Source organism: Vanacampus margaritifer, chromosome 15 (assembly GCF_051991255.1).
Source record: "Vanacampus margaritifer isolate UIUO_Vmar chromosome 15, RoL_Vmar_1.0, whole genome shotgun sequence".
Classification (NCBI taxonomy): Eukaryota; Metazoa; Chordata; class Actinopteri; order Syngnathiformes; family Syngnathidae; genus Vanacampus; species Vanacampus margaritifer.
The window spans coordinates 13,387,429-13,407,219 of NC_135446.1; the positions used below are offsets into that span (position 1 = coordinate 13,387,429).

Here is a 19,791-nt window from a genome sequence, read left to right on the forward strand (position 1 = left end):
CTTTTACTATTCCTCTTAATAATAGTAAATAGTACTATTTGTGTACGCTGTGTATTACTGTGAAAAGCAAGCAAATGTTTTTGTGAGCAGCGTCCAAATATTGTCTCGTGCCCTTCACGCGTTTCCCGAGGCGGCAAGCACAAAGCCTTTCTCTTCTTCTTCTCCATCTTCTGCGTCTTCTTCCCCCGTCGCATCCTTTTCCCTCCTCGCGCTCCAGCCGCCGCTCGCTCCCATCCAACCCAACAACCCCCCCCCCCCCCACACGCTCTCGCCCGCCCGCTTTATTCAAAATTGACATTTCACGGTGCTTAATCTCCAAGGAGGTACAAGTGGTGCATTCCATCACGCTGAGTGATATGAAAAGCTCCAGACCCTTTTTTCAATGGGATGTGAGAGACACAATCAAATAAATAAATCACCGTCTTCCCAGAAAGCCACAGTAGCGGTGACAAAACAGTAAAAGGGGGTAATTTTGGTGAATTTCAGGAAAAATAATAATAAATAAAATTGGCGGTGTGTGTCACAAGTGCTTGCTTGAATGCGTAAGGAGCACTTTGACAGGCTGACTGGAGCTGCACAGCCAAAAGACATTTGCTGCCTTGCTTTGGGCTCCAGGGATGCGCACGTTGGCAGCATCGTCTTAGCTTTACTATAACATTACATTATACATTTGTTTTACCATGACTAATAATCGTAATCATGGTAATAATGCTGAAGATGATAATGAATGATAAAGTAGTCAATATCCATTAGAACTGCTTGCGTTGTCCCCTTCCTGTCTACCAGTCCATGGCAACACGATGACATCATCACCTAGGAAGACATATTGGAGCGAGCGAGGCCTCCCACGGTGCGGCCTAATCATCAGTCGTCCTGGCCGTCATCATTCACATCCGTCATCACCGTCGCACCACAGCCCTTAACCTCGGGCGCGACTCACACTCAGCTTCTCTGGGATTTTATGATTGGCGGCGTTATTAGAGCTCAAGAATGGATTACCGCCACCTCCACGCGCGCACCAGGTGGGAGGTGTTTCGCCAAATTGCTTGTCACACCTCACCCACCCGCCACCTTATTGTTCTCGACTTCTTGGCCTCACCTGTCACCCAAAACCTGACACCAGAGCTCGCTTTGTAACTCTTACAAAAATGACCCACTTACAAACACACAAATTTGCGTGGTAAGGAGACTTTTTGTCCAAGATGAGACTAAGGGCACCCTATGGCCTTGTGGGGAATGAGTCTGTATACCACTGCAGCATCTCCAGCTAAGGCACCACAACAATGCAAAGTGATTTGTGTGCGTTTATTTTTGTCATCATGGACAGACACCTTTTATCCAAGAGGAGACTGAGGGCACTGTGCAGCAAAGTGGAGACTGTGGCGTATACGATTGTAACATACCAAGCTAAAGTACAGTAGCGGGGTAAGCTAATGTTACTGTTACTACAGTATATTCATCCTTGGATGGACACTTTTTTATCCAAGAGGAGACTGAGGGCACTGTGCAGCAAAGTGGAGACTGTGGACTACGTGACTGTAGCATACCAACAGGGTAAGCGTATGCTACTGTGTCTATATCTTTGTCCTTGGATGAACATTTTTTTTTTATCCAAGAAGACACTATACAGCAAAATGGAGACTGCGGAATATGCTACAATATCATACTAGGCTAAAGCATGGCAACAGGTTAAACTAATGTTAGTGTATGTTTGTTTATGTTATTGTCAGCAGACACTTTTTTTAATCAAAGTAGAGACTAAGGACACCTTGTAGAAAAGTAGAGATTACGGAGTGCAGCACTGCAGCATTCCAAGATAAAGCCGTGTAACAGGGTAAGTCTTTGTTAGCGTTTGTCTTTTGTCATCATGGACTGACACTTTTGACGAGACTAAGGGCAGTCAGTTGCGCATTTACAGTAAGAAAAGTGGTGAATACTTGCATATGTATTTGTGGCGTATTTGCGTAGTGGTGCACCTTGTCCCGATGACAAAGTAGCTCGTACCTCGACATATCTTTTACAATCCTCTGGAGCATTTGTACTTTTAGCACCTTGTAAATCACAAAGGCGCTGTACTTTTGAGATTATTTGCATGATCCGAGGCGTGACTGTATTGTTACGCCGTAAGATCGTCACCAGGACAAATTGGCCTTATCACCAAAAAAAAAATGCTGCTTTTGTTTTTTGTTTTTGTCCCCCATCCCCACATCCGCCCCAAAGGAGAAAGATGCAGATTTCCTAAATTAGGTGCTGTCCGTATCCTGCGGGAGACGCGCGGCGGCATTACTCACGGCTGCGTACACAAAGGCCACACTGATATATTATCAACACCCTGTCATATATTACCTTACTTCTGGCCACATCAACTATTTATTTTCTCGCTGCTGCAGCTGTTTTATTTTTATTTTTTTTTAGGGATGATATAGCCACGTGCAAAATATGCCTCAGAGCATATCACATGGCAATCCCCCAACAGGCTGTGAGGGACACACCGCATTATCATATGGCAATATGATACCTACCTATATTACTTTTGTAATATACATAGTCAACAATACCAATACCTAAATAAAAAAAAACGTCAAATATACCAAATCATATAGAAATAATACATGAAAAACTACATTATAATACAATTTTTGTAGGATTAAGAATATATATATATATATATTAATATATATATATATGTATATATATATATATATATATATATACACACACAATACAATACAATACATAAATAACATGTAATGGGGGAAAAAAGGTGGTGCATTGCAGATCACCGTTGCAATTTTCTGTTTCCTCGTCAGTGAGTGCAGTACAAGCGTGGGAAAACACGTGCGGCCATGCGGCGTAAACACGCAGGACGCCGGCGCCGTTTGTCCCCCCGGCAAGTTTAGCCAGACGAGGCGGGGTCTCCATGGCAACCGCTCATCTCCCGCGCAAGTGTAGCATCACAAAAATGTTCCCGTATACGCGTGGCCATTCAGCGTGTGCCCATTACTCTCGAACGAAGCCGGCCTTTGTGCGCCCGATTGAAACTATTTGCGCCGCCTGAATGCCGAACGAAGTCCGGCGACCTCGTCGTCCGTTCAAATAAACGCTGTCGTTTGGAAGCGCTCAAATGGTGCGCCGTTATCGCGCGGTTGGAAAGGTCACGCGTGCAAAGGAGGCTTTCAATCGGCCCTCTTGGGGGCTTTTTGGCATGTTGGAGAGAAATTAGAAATGGGCTTTCTTTGTGATGGACGTTTTTAAGAGTGGGATGCAGGGGAGAGGGGGTGCGCCAACCGACTCATTATGCTGCAGCTTTAAAAGTTTGGAAAAGGTTAATCGATAGAAGTGGCGCAGTTGAACTGAAGGCTGTGCTGTTTTTTGGTTGTTGTTTTTTTAGGGGGTGTGCGAGGGAAAGGTGGTGTGCCAAATCCATCATGCTGTAGCATGAAAAGTTTATTTTTATTTATTTTTGAATTTTGAATTTTGACTGTTTTGAATTGAATGCTATCCTGGCTTTTTTTCAAGGGAGTTTGTAAAGGAGAGGGGGTGCACCAACTTGTTTATAATGTTGTTTGAGAAAAGGTAATCTACAGAAGGCAAAAACAGCCTTTGTTTTGACTTTTCTACAGGAAATGCAGAGGAGAGGAGGTGCGCCATGTTATGGCTTTTAAAGTTTAGAAAAAGCAATTTTTTGAAAATAACCTCTTTTTTTATTTACTTTTTGTGGGGTTGTGCAAAGTAGAGGGGGTGCACCGACCCACTTTTACAGTTTGGAAAAGGTTGAATCAAATGCAACGCTAAACGAGCTTTGTTTTCAATTTTTCCCAGAAGTGTGCGGAGGTGTGCCAAATCAATTGTGTTGTTAATGGCAGTGCTCAGCTTAAAATGTTTGTGTACGGCTTTACAGTGTACGGCCCACCTCACACCGCAAAAATAAAAATATTTATTTTCAGTTTTCCATTTCATTGTGTTTAACATGACGCCTTTTTTTTTTGGCTTTGTTTTGCCTGATGTTGACAGGGGGTGTGCAGCTTAAAAACTTTGGCTGGCACCGTCGAGTTGAATGGAGCGCATCCAAATATTGAGGTGTTGTTTTTCTCTCAGAGTAGCTGTGTCAAACTATAGAAAAGTATATATATATATGGGGGGGGGAGGAAAAGTAGATCAGACGCACCTGTGCACAATCCGTATGGGGGCCGTGTTTGGCCGAAGTCAAAACAATCGCAAGAGCATCTGTCGAGGAAGGCTGACATTTGCTTTTCCCCAACTTCTCTGTTGCCTTTTTCTCTTCTTCTTTTTTTTTCCTCAGGTGGCGCGGAATAAGAATCCGAGCTGTGACCTTGTTCGACTGACACCGCATCCGTGTGCGTGTCACCATGTCTGCAGGGAGGAACGACACAAGCTACCTGTATTGTAGGTTTTGTCCAACGCCACCGTATTATCGTTGCCCTTGAAATAATGGAAGACTTGCATCTGTCATTGCCACGGACGCCACAAATCACTCAAGGCAGTGGTACATGATGTGTACATGTGTTGTGTTAGTACGAGCAAAACCCAGTAGGGCTCCGAGGTCAGCAGACTGGGGTCAATTATTGGAGCGCGGAGTTCGAAGTAAACATGGTGCAGCATCATTTAGATGTTGTGCTGTATGCAAATGGAGCTGTTAACAGAAGAGACATTTTTTTTTGTCATTTTAGTTAAATGCCGTTTGTTTTGATTTTTAAATCTATCAAATTATTTTGCCTTTAAATCACATTGAGTTACCCTGTGTATGATATGCGCTACATAAATAAAGCTTCCTTGTCTTGCCTAGCAGCAGCGCTAACATACAAAAAAAACAACAGCATCTGTAATTGCCACAGAGACCTAAAATCACCTCAAGAGGTGGCAATTAATTCTGTGGAGCAGCCAGGACAATTGTTGTTTACGTAGCGTCACCCCAACACACAGTAGCAATTTGCTGAGCGGTAGCACCTGTTGTTGCCAATGGAGACCCAGGAGGCCACCTGTGTTCACATCACTGTGCCTCCCATCACCCGAGGCCATTTGCATACTTTATGAGTGGAGGTAAAAGGACACGACACAGGTAGGCCGGCCGTGCGGGAGCCGGAGAGAAGCAAAGTCAAGAGACGTCCGGAGATGCCTTCATGGCCGAACGGCCGAAGGTAAGCGCCGTTCGGAAGTTCCTCCTTGTCCGACTTGGTATTCTTGCTTTATGTGGAGACATTTCAAAGAAACAAACTGCTTTTGTCCTATTGTTTTCCGGCGCGTTTCACGTGTTTGTTGAGTCAGAGTGAACTTTAGCAGGCAAGCTCAATTCTTTGTTAATCATTTACGTAGCCAACGCGATTAGGAGTAGTGGGAGTTGGTGAATCATGTCTTGGTAATGATGTCTCTCTCTCTCTCTCTATATATATATGTACTGTATGTATATATATATGTATATTAGGAGTGTCAAAATTGGTGCGTTAATTTTAAGTTCCTTTAACGCCACAAAACACGCGGTTAATGACCCTTACTTGGAAAGCCTCTACTGGGGGAATTCCAGTTTTAACGCAGCAGACAAGTCTATGTAAAAAAATTGCAGTGCAAATACTGTATTTGCGAAGTCTGGGGTCAAGTTGTATTTTACAATTTAAAAAATGGGCAGAATTTCACAAGTTACTTCATTTTAAAGATTAGATAGCTCTTAATATGAAAAGCAAAATGCCCTGAGCTGTCACCAATGTCTTACAAATGCAGTTATGCCATCTAGTGGCAGAAAAATGACCTAAACACAAATCAGTATCACACTTTTTTACAGTTCAGTACAATTTTTTTTTTTTTTACTATAAGATGCAGCCATATTTTTTATCAATTTAACTTTTTTCCACTTTTATTTTAACAAGGATACGAAAACTTGTACATTGTACATTTAGAACAGATATAAAATTTGTGATTAATTGTGAGCTAACATTGAAGTCTGAAATTGAAATTGTCACCTGATTCCCCTAATATATATATATATATATATATATAGTATAAAATATTTTAGATTCTTATGATTAGCATTTTTTTTTACTTACACTTGGTAAAATTGAGAAGTAATTTATTCTCACACAGAGAGATGTGTCGTGTTTTCCAACGCAACTACAAGGCGAGTCACATAGTCCCATTGTCCCTTGTCACTTGAGTCCCCCGGAGGATAGAAAAACATGTGCACAGACAACTAGCGAACAATAAGAAAGCCACCCGTGCTGTAGGCTAGCCGAGCGCTAATTTGCCCATTTGGGAACCAAGAGTGTCACGAGGCTAAATGACGGTAAATAAAACATTGGCCGGCGTTGATGTAAATAATGGAAACGCACTGAGGGGAAGGCGCTGCAGGAAGAGGAAATGGAGCGTTAAGCTGTGGCGCACTCGCCACGGGGCAAAACATTTAAAAAAAAAAATAAATTCCATCCCCACCGGCTTCACCTTGTGTCCACAGTTCACAAACTCTTCACTACCATGTGAAGTATGCTATATAACCTTTGGTCTGTGAACAAAAAAGTATGAAATATAAACGATGATGTTAAGGAATTTGTTTATAACCTTCAGGTCAAGCTTCCTCAGCCAAAAGTACGTCAAATAGTTTGGTTATCTGGTGAGAAATGGGACAAAACTGTAAAATGTAGAAAAGTTACAAGCACAAGGTATTCATGTCATATGTAGATTATATATATATATATAGTTGAGAATTGTTTTTGTAGCATCAAACGAGGTGTTTAATTAAGGCTCTTGTAAGGACGGTGCAAACCGGAACCTCCCGTTTTGCTGAACGTAGGTGATGATAATAATTATTCCAGGAGCAGGTGCTGCGCCGTAAGCCCCAAAGCCGGAGGAAGTGAATGATTAGTGGCAACCCCGAGTTCCCTGAGCCACCTGACCAAGATGCGGCGCTGGTCTGTATTAAAAAACAAACTCTGCCTTTTATCCCCTGCAGGGTTTATTAAGTGGACCGGTTGCCATAGAGACGTGTTGGCAGGATATTGCCAGGATAAGGCGTAATGGGTCTCCTGACGCAGTTTGCTCTGCTCCTGTGGAAGAACTTCACTCTCCGGAAGAGACAAAAGGTACGCCCGCACCACTGACCTGCCCATCTTTGTTTTATTTTTGCAAATTCAACCGTGAGGACATCACCGTTGCACTGCTACCAACGGTGGGAGAAGAGGAATCCGTCACCAAGTCGTCCCGCTGAGAACAGGAGCAATCTCACCTTAATGCCAACCAATTCAAAGTGTCACCATCAATTGTGGGACATCTTGTTGGTGTGCGCATGATGTCACATAGTCTGCGTTTGTAGTACTAACAAAGTCTGTCTTTGGCTTAATGAGCGGAGAGGAGCAACTGTTAAGTGTTTGGTTTGAAGGGCACAGTCACTTTGGGGTTCTCTGCAACTTGGAATGAAATGACAGCGGAACCTTATGACCTCGCATTTGTTCTTATTTACTCTCAGTTATCATTCTTATCGGAGGGAAATGGCAATTTGATTAATTTGTTCCTCTGTACTGAACTGCACTGGATATTTTTTGAAAAGTGAGCCACATCACTATTTACAAAATGTTACCGCACTTTGAAGCACTTCATATCATTTTGATTATTTGCTTGCAGAAGTGGGACAAAACTGTTAAATTAGGCCTCTTTGGCACATATTTACCTTTTACTTGGCTGTCTTCGTCTATGGCAAAAGTGTCCAGAAAGTAAAAACCCTGCCACAGTTGAGCTTTAGCCGCAGATACTTTTACTCAACCGGCAGGTAAATGATTGAGTCGAATTCTGAGAATTGCCGGTGAAAGAGGATAAAATTATTTTGTCCTCTTTGCGTGTTCGAAAACTTGAAGACAGATTTAATGTAAGAAAAAACACCTTTGCAAAAATGATTTAATAAAAAAAAGGTCAGAGATCTCTGGACATTCATTACAGACTCCAATTGCTTCACTTAAACAGGTGGAATTTCAGAGTGTCGAATGTAGCTCTTCCGCGTGTACAATGGCTTCTAACAGATTCTGTTCTCAAGGACTAAATGTGTTTTCGAACAAAACGCTGAGAAGGAACTTTTTTAGACTAAATAGTATGTCCCAGTTTAAGGTCAGATTATACCGAAATCAACACCATCTGCTCTGCACAGGACACAAAACATCTCGACAAGGTTAATATAAAGAATTAAAATGTTAATAATGTGTAACAATGGTTAATATATGAAATGAAGAATTAAAAATTTTATAATATCTATCACCGGTTGAGTAGAAGAACTTAAGCCAAACTATGGCATGTTTTTTTACTTTCTGGACCTGAATTTTCCACCACTGGTCTAAGGCACTCTGGGTTTACATACTAGTTGTATCTCGTTAAGACCGTGGAGTCACACAATGTCCCATGGGCTAGGCAGAGTCGCTCCAATGAGTGTAACAGCAGGAATCACTGGGGAAGGTTTAGACCTTCTGGCTGAAAGGGCTCGAAAGCTGTGTACTGGATCTTTTTGGCATTAAATAGTTTAACTGAGAAGATATAATTTTTGGGCTGAAAATGCCAATACGGGTGGGGCGGGGAGGTTGATAGTTCGGAACTTTCCAAAACATTCTTCCGTATAAAAGTATTCCTCTGAGAGCTTTGAGATAAGACATGACACACCATGTGCTCTATGCACTAGTCTTGCCACATGATCACCCAGCGTGTGACCAAGTTGTATTTTACAATTTAAAAAATGGGCAGAATTTCACAAGTTACTTCATTTTAAAGATTAGATAGCTCTTAATATGAAAAGAAAAATGCACTGAGCTGTCACCAATGTCTTACAAATGCAATTATGCCATCTGGTGGCAGAAAAATGACCTTAACACAAATCAATATCACACTCTTTTACAGTTCAGTACAATTATTTTTTTTATTATACTATAAGATATAGCCATATTTTTATTAATGTAACTTTTTTTTCCACTTTTATTTTAAGAAGAATATGAAAACTTGTACATTGTACTTTTAGAACAGATATAAAATTTGCGATTGATTGTGAGCTAACTATTGAAGTCTGAAATTGAAATTGTAATCGCCAGATTCCCCTAATATATATAAATATATATATATATATATATATATATATATATATATATATATATATATATATATATATATACAGTAGTATAAAATATTTTTGATTCTTGCATGGGTGGGGCGGTTGATAGTTCGGAACTTTGCAAAACATTCTTCAATATAAAAGTATTCCTCTGAGAGCTTTGAGATAAGACATGACACACCATGTGCTCTATGCACTAGTCTTGCCACATGATCACCCAGCGTTATATTAAGAATTTTATTGCCACTATATTATCAGCACAATTGGATAAGAGGTCACGCACCACTGGGAGATAACATCGTGTATTCCAGAGCAAATTGTGGGGGTCATTTGTCGAAGCACATTGCAACAAAGGATGTGGCGTCTTCCTTGGGTCTTCTGTCTTTTCCTTTGTAACCTTGACAGTCAGTGGGAGTCGCAACCGCCCACTTGTTTCGTAAGGGGCCCGAGCGCAGCGGTGCACCCGTTGCCGCTGTAGAACAAAAGGCATCCTTGCAAGGAGAAGCTTTCATTAATTTCCTTACTTTGTCTGAATAACTTGAGGCAAAATTAAATTGCATTTTTACAACTTTGTATCAGGGGAAAGCGGGATGCATCCACAAGAAATATGCCACTATTTCTTCCTTGGGGATGAGACGGTGCGAGTTTTGTGCTCGGAATGTCGGGTATTTGCACAACGTCAACATGAAAAACGACTATTAGATGAAACCAGTGGGAGTTGGCAAGGACAACAGTGCTTGCGGAGGGCTTGTAGAGGTTAATGACCAATTATATGAATGCCTCGCCAAGCATTTTAACATTTTATAACGGGCACGGCGCTGATTTTATGGTCCGCTCTTTCCCATAATTTCAAAGGAGGAGATTATCTATTCACAAAGGCACGGGTGTCCCGTGGCAAATTCCCGAAGACGTTCAGGAAGTCCATATAATTCCCCACTGCCTGCGATTTCTTTTGCAATGGTTAATATCTAGTGGGATGCCTCATCTGTAAATCAGTGAACTAGAAAGGCGCCCAGTCGAGCGCAGCGGACCTCCGCCAAGGTGGAAGGATTGCGGTCCGCATGTCACAACCGTTTAAATGCACTTGGTTTGTTCACATTGGCCCATGTTGTAAAAATGTGTTCCTTAAGAATAATGACATAAAGGCAAGGTTAAGGGATCGTTTGGTTTATGTTTCGGGATTGTCACTAGGGTTGGGGAATACGTTTGTTGTTGGAATTACGCCAAGGATAAGATTGAGGTCGAATCGGTGTTGATGTTGGAATTGGTGAGTCAGGATTTCTCGTCCTATTCTAAACCCATGTCAAGATGACCGTCCGAGTCTTTTCTGCAGGTGCGCTTGGTCGTGGAAATTCTTTGGCCTCTGTTCCTCTTCTTCATCCTGGTGTCGGTCCGCTTCACCAACGAGCCGACCTACAAAGGCCAATGTAAGTTCAAAGCTCACCCTGCGATCGAGATCCACATCTTGTACTAGTTCTGAGCGCAAGCTAAGCGGACGGTACCGTTCTCTAGGCCACTATCCGAATAAAGCCATGCCATCGGCCGGGGTGCTTCCTTGGATTCAAGGTCTGGTTTGCAACATCGACAATCCCTGCCTGAGTCGTCCGACGGTGGGGGAGACGCCGGGACAAGTCAACAATTTTAACGATTCAATGTAAGGCAGATGATGTTCAACAAAATAGCATGCGGTAATGCTAACATGATGACCACGTCCGCTCAGAATTTCCAGGGCGCTGATTGAGCTGCAAAGCCTCCTGGTTAACAAAACCCTTCTCGGCAACGCCCAACAACTGGCCGATGACGTCAACCAATGGGCCTCGGTCGTGTCACGAGCCAACGCTCGCAACGGTAGGAACCTTTGAATGTCAAGTGCGAGACGAGCGAGATACTCAAGTGTAAATAGAGTCATAGAAAAACGCAACGATTCCGCCTCTTATGTCTTTGTCAAGTATTTGCCACCGAGGAAAAGTATCACTGTTGTTCAAATGACACCTCTGAGGATTTGTTGTTCTCCTTTATCCCTCAAAAACAACGAGGCGTGATTATTTACGACGCCATTTTGCATGCAGACTGACAGATCATTTGTCTTGATAAGTTGCTGCTTTGCATTAGGCCCATTTGGCGCAACGCTATTCAGATTTTTTTTTCCTCCCCACCCCGCCCCGCGCGATCTAATTTGCAAATAGGCAAAGAGGGGAGGCGTGCCACCGCCGCACAACAAACAACTGGCGGGGGGACATTTGCATTTCGGGGGTCACCGGCTTGTAATATACAAGATTAAATCCATCAAAGATCCAAGCAGGAGCATAATTAATGGCATGCGTCGACTGAGGTGAGACTAGAAAAAGGTCGTTAGAAGGAACGACGGATGACAGCATGGAAAAGTTTCGGATGGCAAAGATAGTTAACGGAAGACATTTTTTTTAAGTACAGTAATGTCACACATATTCACAAATTCACCGTTTTTTGTTTTTTTCTCTGTGGAACCTTACCCCCAGCTATAACCCCAAAAAACTCACCAACCCCCCAAATAATGGCCACTTACTTCCCCTTTTACTTTTCACTTTCCCTTCAAGGACAACCAGTCCAACTGACGACTATTCTAAGAGACGACGAAACATTCTCGGCACACTTGAAAGAGCGTTTGTCAGTACCGCTTCCGGTGGTCGAGAGCCTCATGGCTGCCAAGGTTTCCTTCAACCCGGTGGGTATCACCATAAGACATAGCATCCAAATGAATAATGTTAGAACTTTAGTGAGATGTCCTGGAAATGCCCTTTTCCCAACACCAGATCACAGGCGTCCCTGCACCTGCTCGCCTGTGGCGCATCCTGTGTGATGGCGAAGACCTGGACCGTTACATCCAGTTTAGCAGCCCGTTGGACAGGGAGGCATTCCAGAACGCTAGCTGCTCACTGGGACCTCAGCAGCTCAGCGACAGCCAGCGAGTGCTCCTGCAAAACCTGGACCCGAGCAAAGTCTTGGCTCAGGTCAGCCTTCTTTTGATTTCAGTTTTAGCGTAAATGGCTTCATTTTATAGACGGGTTTTGAGTAACAATATTTGGTTTCCTAGGTCAGAGGTTAGGGATAGGGGTTAGTGGTTCGTCACCTTGTTAGAGGTACTGAACCCCACTAGTTCCTTATGCGCATTCACAGAACCTTTCTTTATTAAAGTGTGTACAATAAAGAAGGTAAGATCACAACCACCGTCTGCTGTTAACATACTTGAGAAACGTTACAGTGCTGTATAAATCAATAAAAAAACAATGGAAACAATCTAATTCAGTCTAACTGCGGACGCCTTGGACGTCCGGATTTCACGATGATATGCGCTTGACCTCATGGGAAATGTGGTTCTTTCAAGGGAAATTCAAGGGAAAACAATACCGCTTTTATCCAAAGGTGCCGCCATAATCAACGAAAGCCAAATTTACTTTTACCTTTACTGTAAACTGCAGCTAGACGGAAAAAGTTCCCCACGGGGAAAATAAAAGTATATCGTATCGTATCGTATTGTATTGTATCGTATCAAATGCTGCTTTGTTCTGCTTTAAAGCAAAACACTGCCATTTTCTTAAAATGGAACACAGATACAGCGGAAAGAGCAGAGGCCCCAGAATTGAACCCTGTGGAACACCATATACCTGTGACTTCATATTGCACACATCCATCCAAACACTTTTTTTCGATCTTCATACTTAGAATGAATGGATTATAATAAAGAAATCACATGGCGTACCATCAGTCACAAGTTGACAACTGAGCGAACCAAATTCCCAGCTGCACAGATTGGCCAAACAATGCGACGTGATCACCTGCAACCAGTATTGGCCATTAGGGGTGTGCCAAAAAATCGATTCTCATAAGAATCGCGATTCTCATTTAGAACGATTCAGAATTGATTTTAAATGTACCAAAATCGATTTTATTTAAATTATGTTATACTGTCTTGCCTTTGTCTGTGTGTGCCTTTATTCGGAGCGCTGTTCATGTTGTACCCGATTTAGCCACTGAGGGGCAGAGTGGTTCCACGCGGTCTAATACACTGTTAAGTTGTAGCCACATTAGAGAGTAGAAGGAAAAAGTCACGATCAAGTTATTCCAATAAAAGTTTTTTTTTGCAGTGTGGAGCCGTTCTTTTTAGTGATAAAAGTGCCGCGAGTAGCGTGCTAATTAGCATTAGCGAATCAGACTGGAGTAGATCATTACAATTCCTTGCACATCTATAGATTGAGACAAAAAATCATTGTCAATCAAATCATTTTTAATCAAAAATCGTTATTAATCGAAAATTGATTCCGAATCGAATCGCCGGCCCAAAAATCGGAATTGAATCGAATCGTGAGACATTCAAAGATTCCCACCCCTATTGGCCATTATGATCATGAATCATTCGATTCCACCTCCACCGAACCCCTGGGGTTTGATTGAATCCATTTAAGAACCACTTGTATGGGTTCAGCGGTTATGGTTGCAGTTATTTTTGGTTAATTTTGGGGTTTAGGCAGGGGATGGGTTAAGGTTTGAAGATATTGATAGGGGTATGAGAGGCAGTGGGTTATGTAGAGTAAAGATGTTTATTTGTCATATTCAAAGTAAAACCAACAACAGTAGCACTTAGCAATGAAATTCTTATTTTGCTCGTCTCCCTCTAACACAAAGAATGTAAAAGAATTAGCGAAAGAAAAGCAGTTGTAAATGAAGTGTAGGGTAGGTAAAGTTGTGGTTATGATTAGTCTTGGGTACGTTTTTTTTTGTTGTTCCTGCAAAAAGTGTGTTTTTAACTGTCATGGAATTGTACAAATAAGTTAACCACTGTTAATATTACTAAAAGGTCAAAGCACTAAAAGAGATGGTAGATGGTGCATTGCTTGAAGTATATTACATTTTTGCTCTTTATTTTTTTCCTCCTTATAGCAAGCACTTCCTTTTCATGCTCACCTCTGTGTCTCCCCATGATGTTATTAAAATACATGCCATCACCAGAAATATTTATTAGAACCGATGTTCTCTTGAATTCTTTTTAAATCCCAGAGTTCCCGCTGGGATTATGCAAGCCTGCACATTTTTCTTTTGAGTTTATCTTGGAGGGAAAATATATGGCCCAGCAAATCCAATAAATAAGTGATAAGGCGAGGAAGTTTGTAGGGGAGATTATTTGAACAATTTCAGCCCACAGGCGCAGTAAAAGAAAAGCCTCGGACAAAATAGGGCGCGGGAAGGAAAAAAAGCTCCCGGGTGCCATCAGCAAATGGATGGAACGGAACATCAAGCCATCGCACTTAAAGACCCACATGCGGAATGAGGGCGATAACAACAACAGCGTGAATGAAAGCACAACGGACGTGAGTCAAAGATTATCACTGGGCTGGTGAATGGCAGATGCCTGGTTGGACGGTGCAGACATATGTTATCAGATTTAAAAAAAATAAAATAAAAATAACCTCTCATCCTTCCTTAGAGGTTTTTACAATTGTACGGCGGGCTTAAAAGGTTTATCACACTGACTTGTAATAATGTGTACTTTCGACATTTAACGGAAGGGAACTGTTGGAGATGCGTACCTCCAACAAGGTCACGAACCACCTGAATGTTCATGAAAAAGGCCAGTTTCCAGTTATCAAATTTTCATTTCCTCGTGAATTACAAGCAGACCAGTGTGTGCGATTCTGATCGATATATTCCTCCAGCTGCCTTCAGCTTTGGATTTGGATGCCGTTGACATGGCGACGCTGCTTGCCAGAACCACTGCAAACGCCTTCCCCGTTCTCCAGGAGGTTAGCATTCCAGTCACGTAGGAGATCTTTTATTTATATGATCAAATGATGTTTTTTTGGTTCTCTTTTAAACCAGGTGAGCCGTTTGCAGAACTCCGTGATCCTTGCAGGGTCGTTGGATTTCCAGGGGGACATGATTGGCAGCGTCAATATGCTTCTGTGCGGAAAGCAGTTTGACTCCAATTCCACCAACGTTACCCTCAGATCCCTGTCGCTCAGACGAGTGGTTAGCAAGCAGTCAATCTCCAGCGAGCGCAACACTTCCAGTGAGTCTCCTCGTCATATTTGATCACATATCCACATTTTGACCAAGATGAGCCAAATGTGCAGTATTATTCCAGTATTTAATTGGGGGGTTGTTCTACTGTGAGGATTTTTCCATTTAAGAATGTGTACTTAAGGTTGTTTTCTACTAAGGGCAGGTACTTTGAGGTGTTTCATTTATAAATATGTAGACTTATGAGGTTCTTTATTTCTCATTTCTTCTAATCAGGGATGTTTGATGCCACTTTTTTTTCCCCCAGAGTCAGTATGAGGACTCAACTTTTGAGTAGTCATCGATACCATCATACCAAGTACAGATACCACTAGTATTTTTGATCCATATTTTTATACAAATTTCACCCTCAAATTAAAAAAAAGACTAATAATTTTGAAGGGAGACCTATATATCCCAATATAGCATTTTTCCATTGCATGAAATGAATGGCAATTTTCACTCTTCTAATTTCTACTTCCTGATCCCATAAGAGGGCGGACGATACTGATACTGATACTGGTTGGATCGCTTGAAATAAGGACGGGTATCAGCCCGATACCGATAACTGGTGTCAGTACTCGTCCATCCCTATTTCTAATGAAGTGCAGATTCTGTGGGTTTATCTTGTTTGTAGCAGGGTTATTAAAGTTTTGACGTTTTCATTATAGTTATTTTTTATTTCGTTTGGAGTTTTGTTTTTTAAATTGAGTTTGTTTTAATTAGTTTTCGGGGCGGCTCTGTTATTTTTTATTACTTTTAGTTATTTCAAAAATGCGTAGTTTTACTTTAGATTTAGCTAGTTTTGGTATTAGTTTTTGTTTTGAAAAAAAATGTGTATTACGTAAAATGGAAAAAGGAACTCACTTCTTAGCTCGCGTTGCGTTTCAGCTAAATTAAATGAAAAAGTAGGTAAGGTGAGCCGAGCCGTTGGAGCCAAAAGTGAAAATTGTCGCTTAGGAACGATATCATGTCAAGGTGCTTTTCCATTGGCTGCTGCTTGATGACGTCGTTTCGGTGCGACACACTTTCAAACGTCCTTGTTTTCCGGTTAATATTGAACCCTGAAGGCTCATGTATTAAATTAAATACCAAAGATGAAAACGAATAGTTTAGTTTTAGTTAGTTTTATAACTGTAAAATAATAGTTCCAGTTAGTTTTCTTTTTTTGATAAGCAGTTTCGTTTTGATTTTATTTCGTTAACAAAAATGTTTTTTTGAATAGAAGTTTTAGTTATTTCATTAATTTAAGTTAACTAATATAATCTGGATTTATTTTGTAGAGATATTTTCTTTGCAAGCATCGAAACTACTGCTTTTGCTGATTCTGTATATGAAAATTTAGCTTTTTAGAAAAAAAAAAAGTTTCAGGGGTGTCAAAATTAGTGCGTTCATTTTTAGTTAAAGTTCCTTTTCTTTCTTTTTGGCAGCTCGGTATTAATCTTCCCGAGTCAACATGTTATCATCACTGCTCTTTTTTATTTATTGATTAATTATTTATCATATTTATTTATCTATATGAACTTAAAGTTCCTTTAACGGCATTATTTTTTTTTAACGTGCAATTAATGACCGTCCCTTACTTGGGGAAAATTCCAGTCGCAATGCAGCAAACAAGTCCATGTCAAAAAAATGCATATTTTGTGGAGACATATAATGTAGGGATGGGCGAGTATCGATACCAGGTATTGGGCTGATACTAGGCCTAATTTGTAAAGTGTTGCAGTATCGGACAGACCAGTATTGGCTGCCCTCTACGTATATGCTGTATTGTGATACATAGGTCTTTCCTTAAAATAAGCATTGTTTTTATGGGGAAATGTTACGTATCAAAAGTAGTACAGTAGTGATATTGGTACTTGGTATTGGTATCGGTGACTACTCAAGACTTGATTACTCATACTGAGATCCGTCTGAAGGAAAAAAAAGCGAACAAACAGAATGACGACTCTTTGTCAAGCCACATCCGTGCCGCAAAAATGGCCTCAGGCTGCACGGTCAAAGCCTGAGGGGGGGCGAAGATCGTTACATATTTCAAAGCCGCTTTTTGTTTTCCACTTCTTCCCAACGTCCGCGCCCAAATGCGCCGCAGGCTTTCCGGTTGGCCAATTTAATTCCGTAAGATCCCGGAGAATTAGATCTTCCGCGTTGGACGTTTCATTAAAGCTTCTCACGAGGAAGAAGCGGCGGCGGCGCACAATTAGATTTTAATAAGACGCCACTGTTCCCTGGGAAATAAAAAGTTGCAAGGCAAAGAGCAACGGCGTGCTGGCGCCAGCATAAATGAGCACAAACACGATGTCATCCAGACAAAATAAGCACTAACGTGTCTGTTAGCACGCTAATGGCTGTTTTGGCATTTTCCTGCACTTAACTGAATCTGGGAATGGTCACGGACATGCACGTAAATGGCCAATTACAACTGATTTGGAAGTGTAAAAGCACTCACAAAGGCATTGTGCTACAGACATTTCAGTATCTTAATGCTTGAGTTTTTTTCTACGTAGATATTATAAAGATCAAACAGTTGTGCAGGAGCGCCTCATCTAAAAATATATCATGTGTTGCCATTGCCAGCTAATGATTAGAAACTCATCTTGGTGTGCCACCATTACACAAAGTGGCATCTGCTGCCGCCTTTGATGGGAACAGCTGGCCAGGATCCGGGCAGAGGGCGGCCATTAGCTCTCCTCTCGCGCCGACCTCCCAGCAGCACCTGGGAGAGGCGGCGAGCGGGCAGGAGGCCTCGCGTTTAATTGCGCTGAAAACGCCCGCTAACATCTCCCCCCGCAGGGGCGCTGGCAGGAAAAAAAAAATAGTCCGGAAAGAAAAAAAGACAGCTTACAAAGGAAATAAAACAGGAGATTGTTGTGCTTTAGAGGGTGTTGACCTGTAAGAATGCGCACTTGTGATGTTGTTGACTTCTTTGGGAGACTACTCACTTGATAGATGACATACTTGTGAGGATACTTTACTTGTAAGCTTGTCTACTCGTGTACTTGTGAGATTGTTAACTTGTAAAGGTATATAATAGTGGCATTGTTTAGCTTGTAGCCCTAAAGGCACAGGATCATTATGCAGTGGAGACCAGTCTAGTGAAGTGCGCTGACTCCAGCATCTGGTCCTCACTTAACACGCTTTCGGCTTTCCCAACCCGCCGGTATAGGCAGCCCTGTTAAATTAATAATGACACTGCTACCGCTGTGCACTATTTTCACTATACAGACGCTCCCCAACTTACGAATGAGTTACGTTCCGAGCGATCGTTCGTAAGGTGAATTTGTTTGTAAGTTGCTTCAGTGCTATATTTTGTATTATAATTTATGTTTAAAGAGAATACGTACAGTACTGTACTACGTATGTTAGAGAGAGAGAGAGAGAGAGACACACACACAGTATGTACATGTACGTAATAAGATAAATAAAATGAAGTTTAACTTACTTTTGGAAGATGTACTCGATGCTTAAGGAGAGGAGGAGGAGGAAGAGGAGGATTTTATATCATGAGAGGTTCTTCGTCGTCGCTGGAATGGGCTTCAAAAGTTACTTCCTCCTCCGTAACTTCAATGTAGGAAGAAGTTGAGGGTCGCGGAGAAGAAGATGAGGGTTGATGAGTATCTTCCTTGGAGGATTTACTAGAAACTGGCCGAAAGAAGCGATCTAACGACGATTGCACAGTTTTCTTCTTTTTTCATCATAAATGATGCGGTAGCACTGTATGGCATCATTCAATTGATTTGCAACCTTTGTGCAACGTTCAATATTTGGGTCTTGCTGCTCGAAGAGTGCGATGGCTTTATCTATGAGCGATTGGCGTTTCTTCTTCTTCCTCCTCCTCGACACGTTGCTGAGCCTCCAATGCTGGGTGAGCTCTCACAGCGCCAAGCGTCGGTATTAGCGGCGGAAAGAAGCACTACAGTACTCGGAAAAAGGTGCGCAATAAAAAATCTAACTTACAGCATCTCTTTCCGAACATTTTTTGACATGCGCGCATGCGCGCAGACATGTTCGTATGTACCATTGTTCTTAACACGAATGTTCGTAAGCGTCTGTATATGTAAAAAAAAAATTTTTTTTTTTTTTTGTGGACTCGTGTGGAAATGTATCCCTCAGACAGTATTTTGAGGTGAACATAAGAAACTAGGTAAGACATTCAATAGCCACCTAGTCTTAGAGTACTTACATATGAAATTGCAAGTTTAGCAGGGTTAAATGTTTAAGGGCTCCACAATTCTTCATCAGTGCTACTTGAGGGCCTCAAAGGATTACGCGCTTCCTAACCAGACGTATGACAAAAATGCTATTTTAGACATGGACAAACTATGTGGAGAAGTGCTCTTAATACATTTCATTTTTTTAATAAAAGATCTTAAGCCAACAACAAACACACGCAAACAACAAAATAACCACGTACAAGTACTGTGATTTTTTTTCTTCTTTTTTCCAGTGCATAAAAATGACCATTCAAGGGCAGGACAAAATTGCTGAACAGCAATAACAACAACATTAAATGCATTTTATTTTATTTTTCATCACAAAAATCCACTTACTCAAAATTTTTAATAAAAATAATAATAATGTACTATGCTTGTCCTACATATTGTTTAAAATCTGCAACAACAAAAAAACACACAATCTTGTCTACTCAAGTTGGAGAAAATTCTTTCATC

General features: G+C 41.5%; 1 protein-coding gene across 1 annotated transcript in view; it reads left to right on the forward strand.

Annotated features, from left to right (window-relative positions):
* Nucleotides 1–5,067: 5,067 nt before the first annotated feature.
* The window catches only part of LOC144035131 (phospholipid-transporting ATPase ABCA1), a 67,500-nt gene continuing 52,776 nt past the window's right edge, over nucleotides 5,068–19,791 (forward strand). The window contains exons 1-9 of the mRNA XM_077544593.1: nucleotides 5,068–5,159; nucleotides 6,959–7,088; nucleotides 10,422–10,515; nucleotides 10,601–10,742; nucleotides 10,809–10,936; nucleotides 11,665–11,792; nucleotides 11,881–12,078; nucleotides 14,779–14,865; nucleotides 14,942–15,131. Of these exons, the coding sequence (XP_077400719.1) occupies nucleotides 7,023–7,088; nucleotides 10,422–10,515; nucleotides 10,601–10,742; nucleotides 10,809–10,936; nucleotides 11,665–11,792; nucleotides 11,881–12,078; nucleotides 14,779–14,865; nucleotides 14,942–15,131 (1,033 nt within the window). The 5' untranslated portion in view covers nucleotides 5,068–5,159; nucleotides 6,959–7,022. The remainder of the gene's footprint in view (nucleotides 5,160–6,958; nucleotides 7,089–10,421; nucleotides 10,516–10,600; nucleotides 10,743–10,808; nucleotides 10,937–11,664; nucleotides 11,793–11,880; nucleotides 12,079–14,778; nucleotides 14,866–14,941; nucleotides 15,132–19,791) is intronic.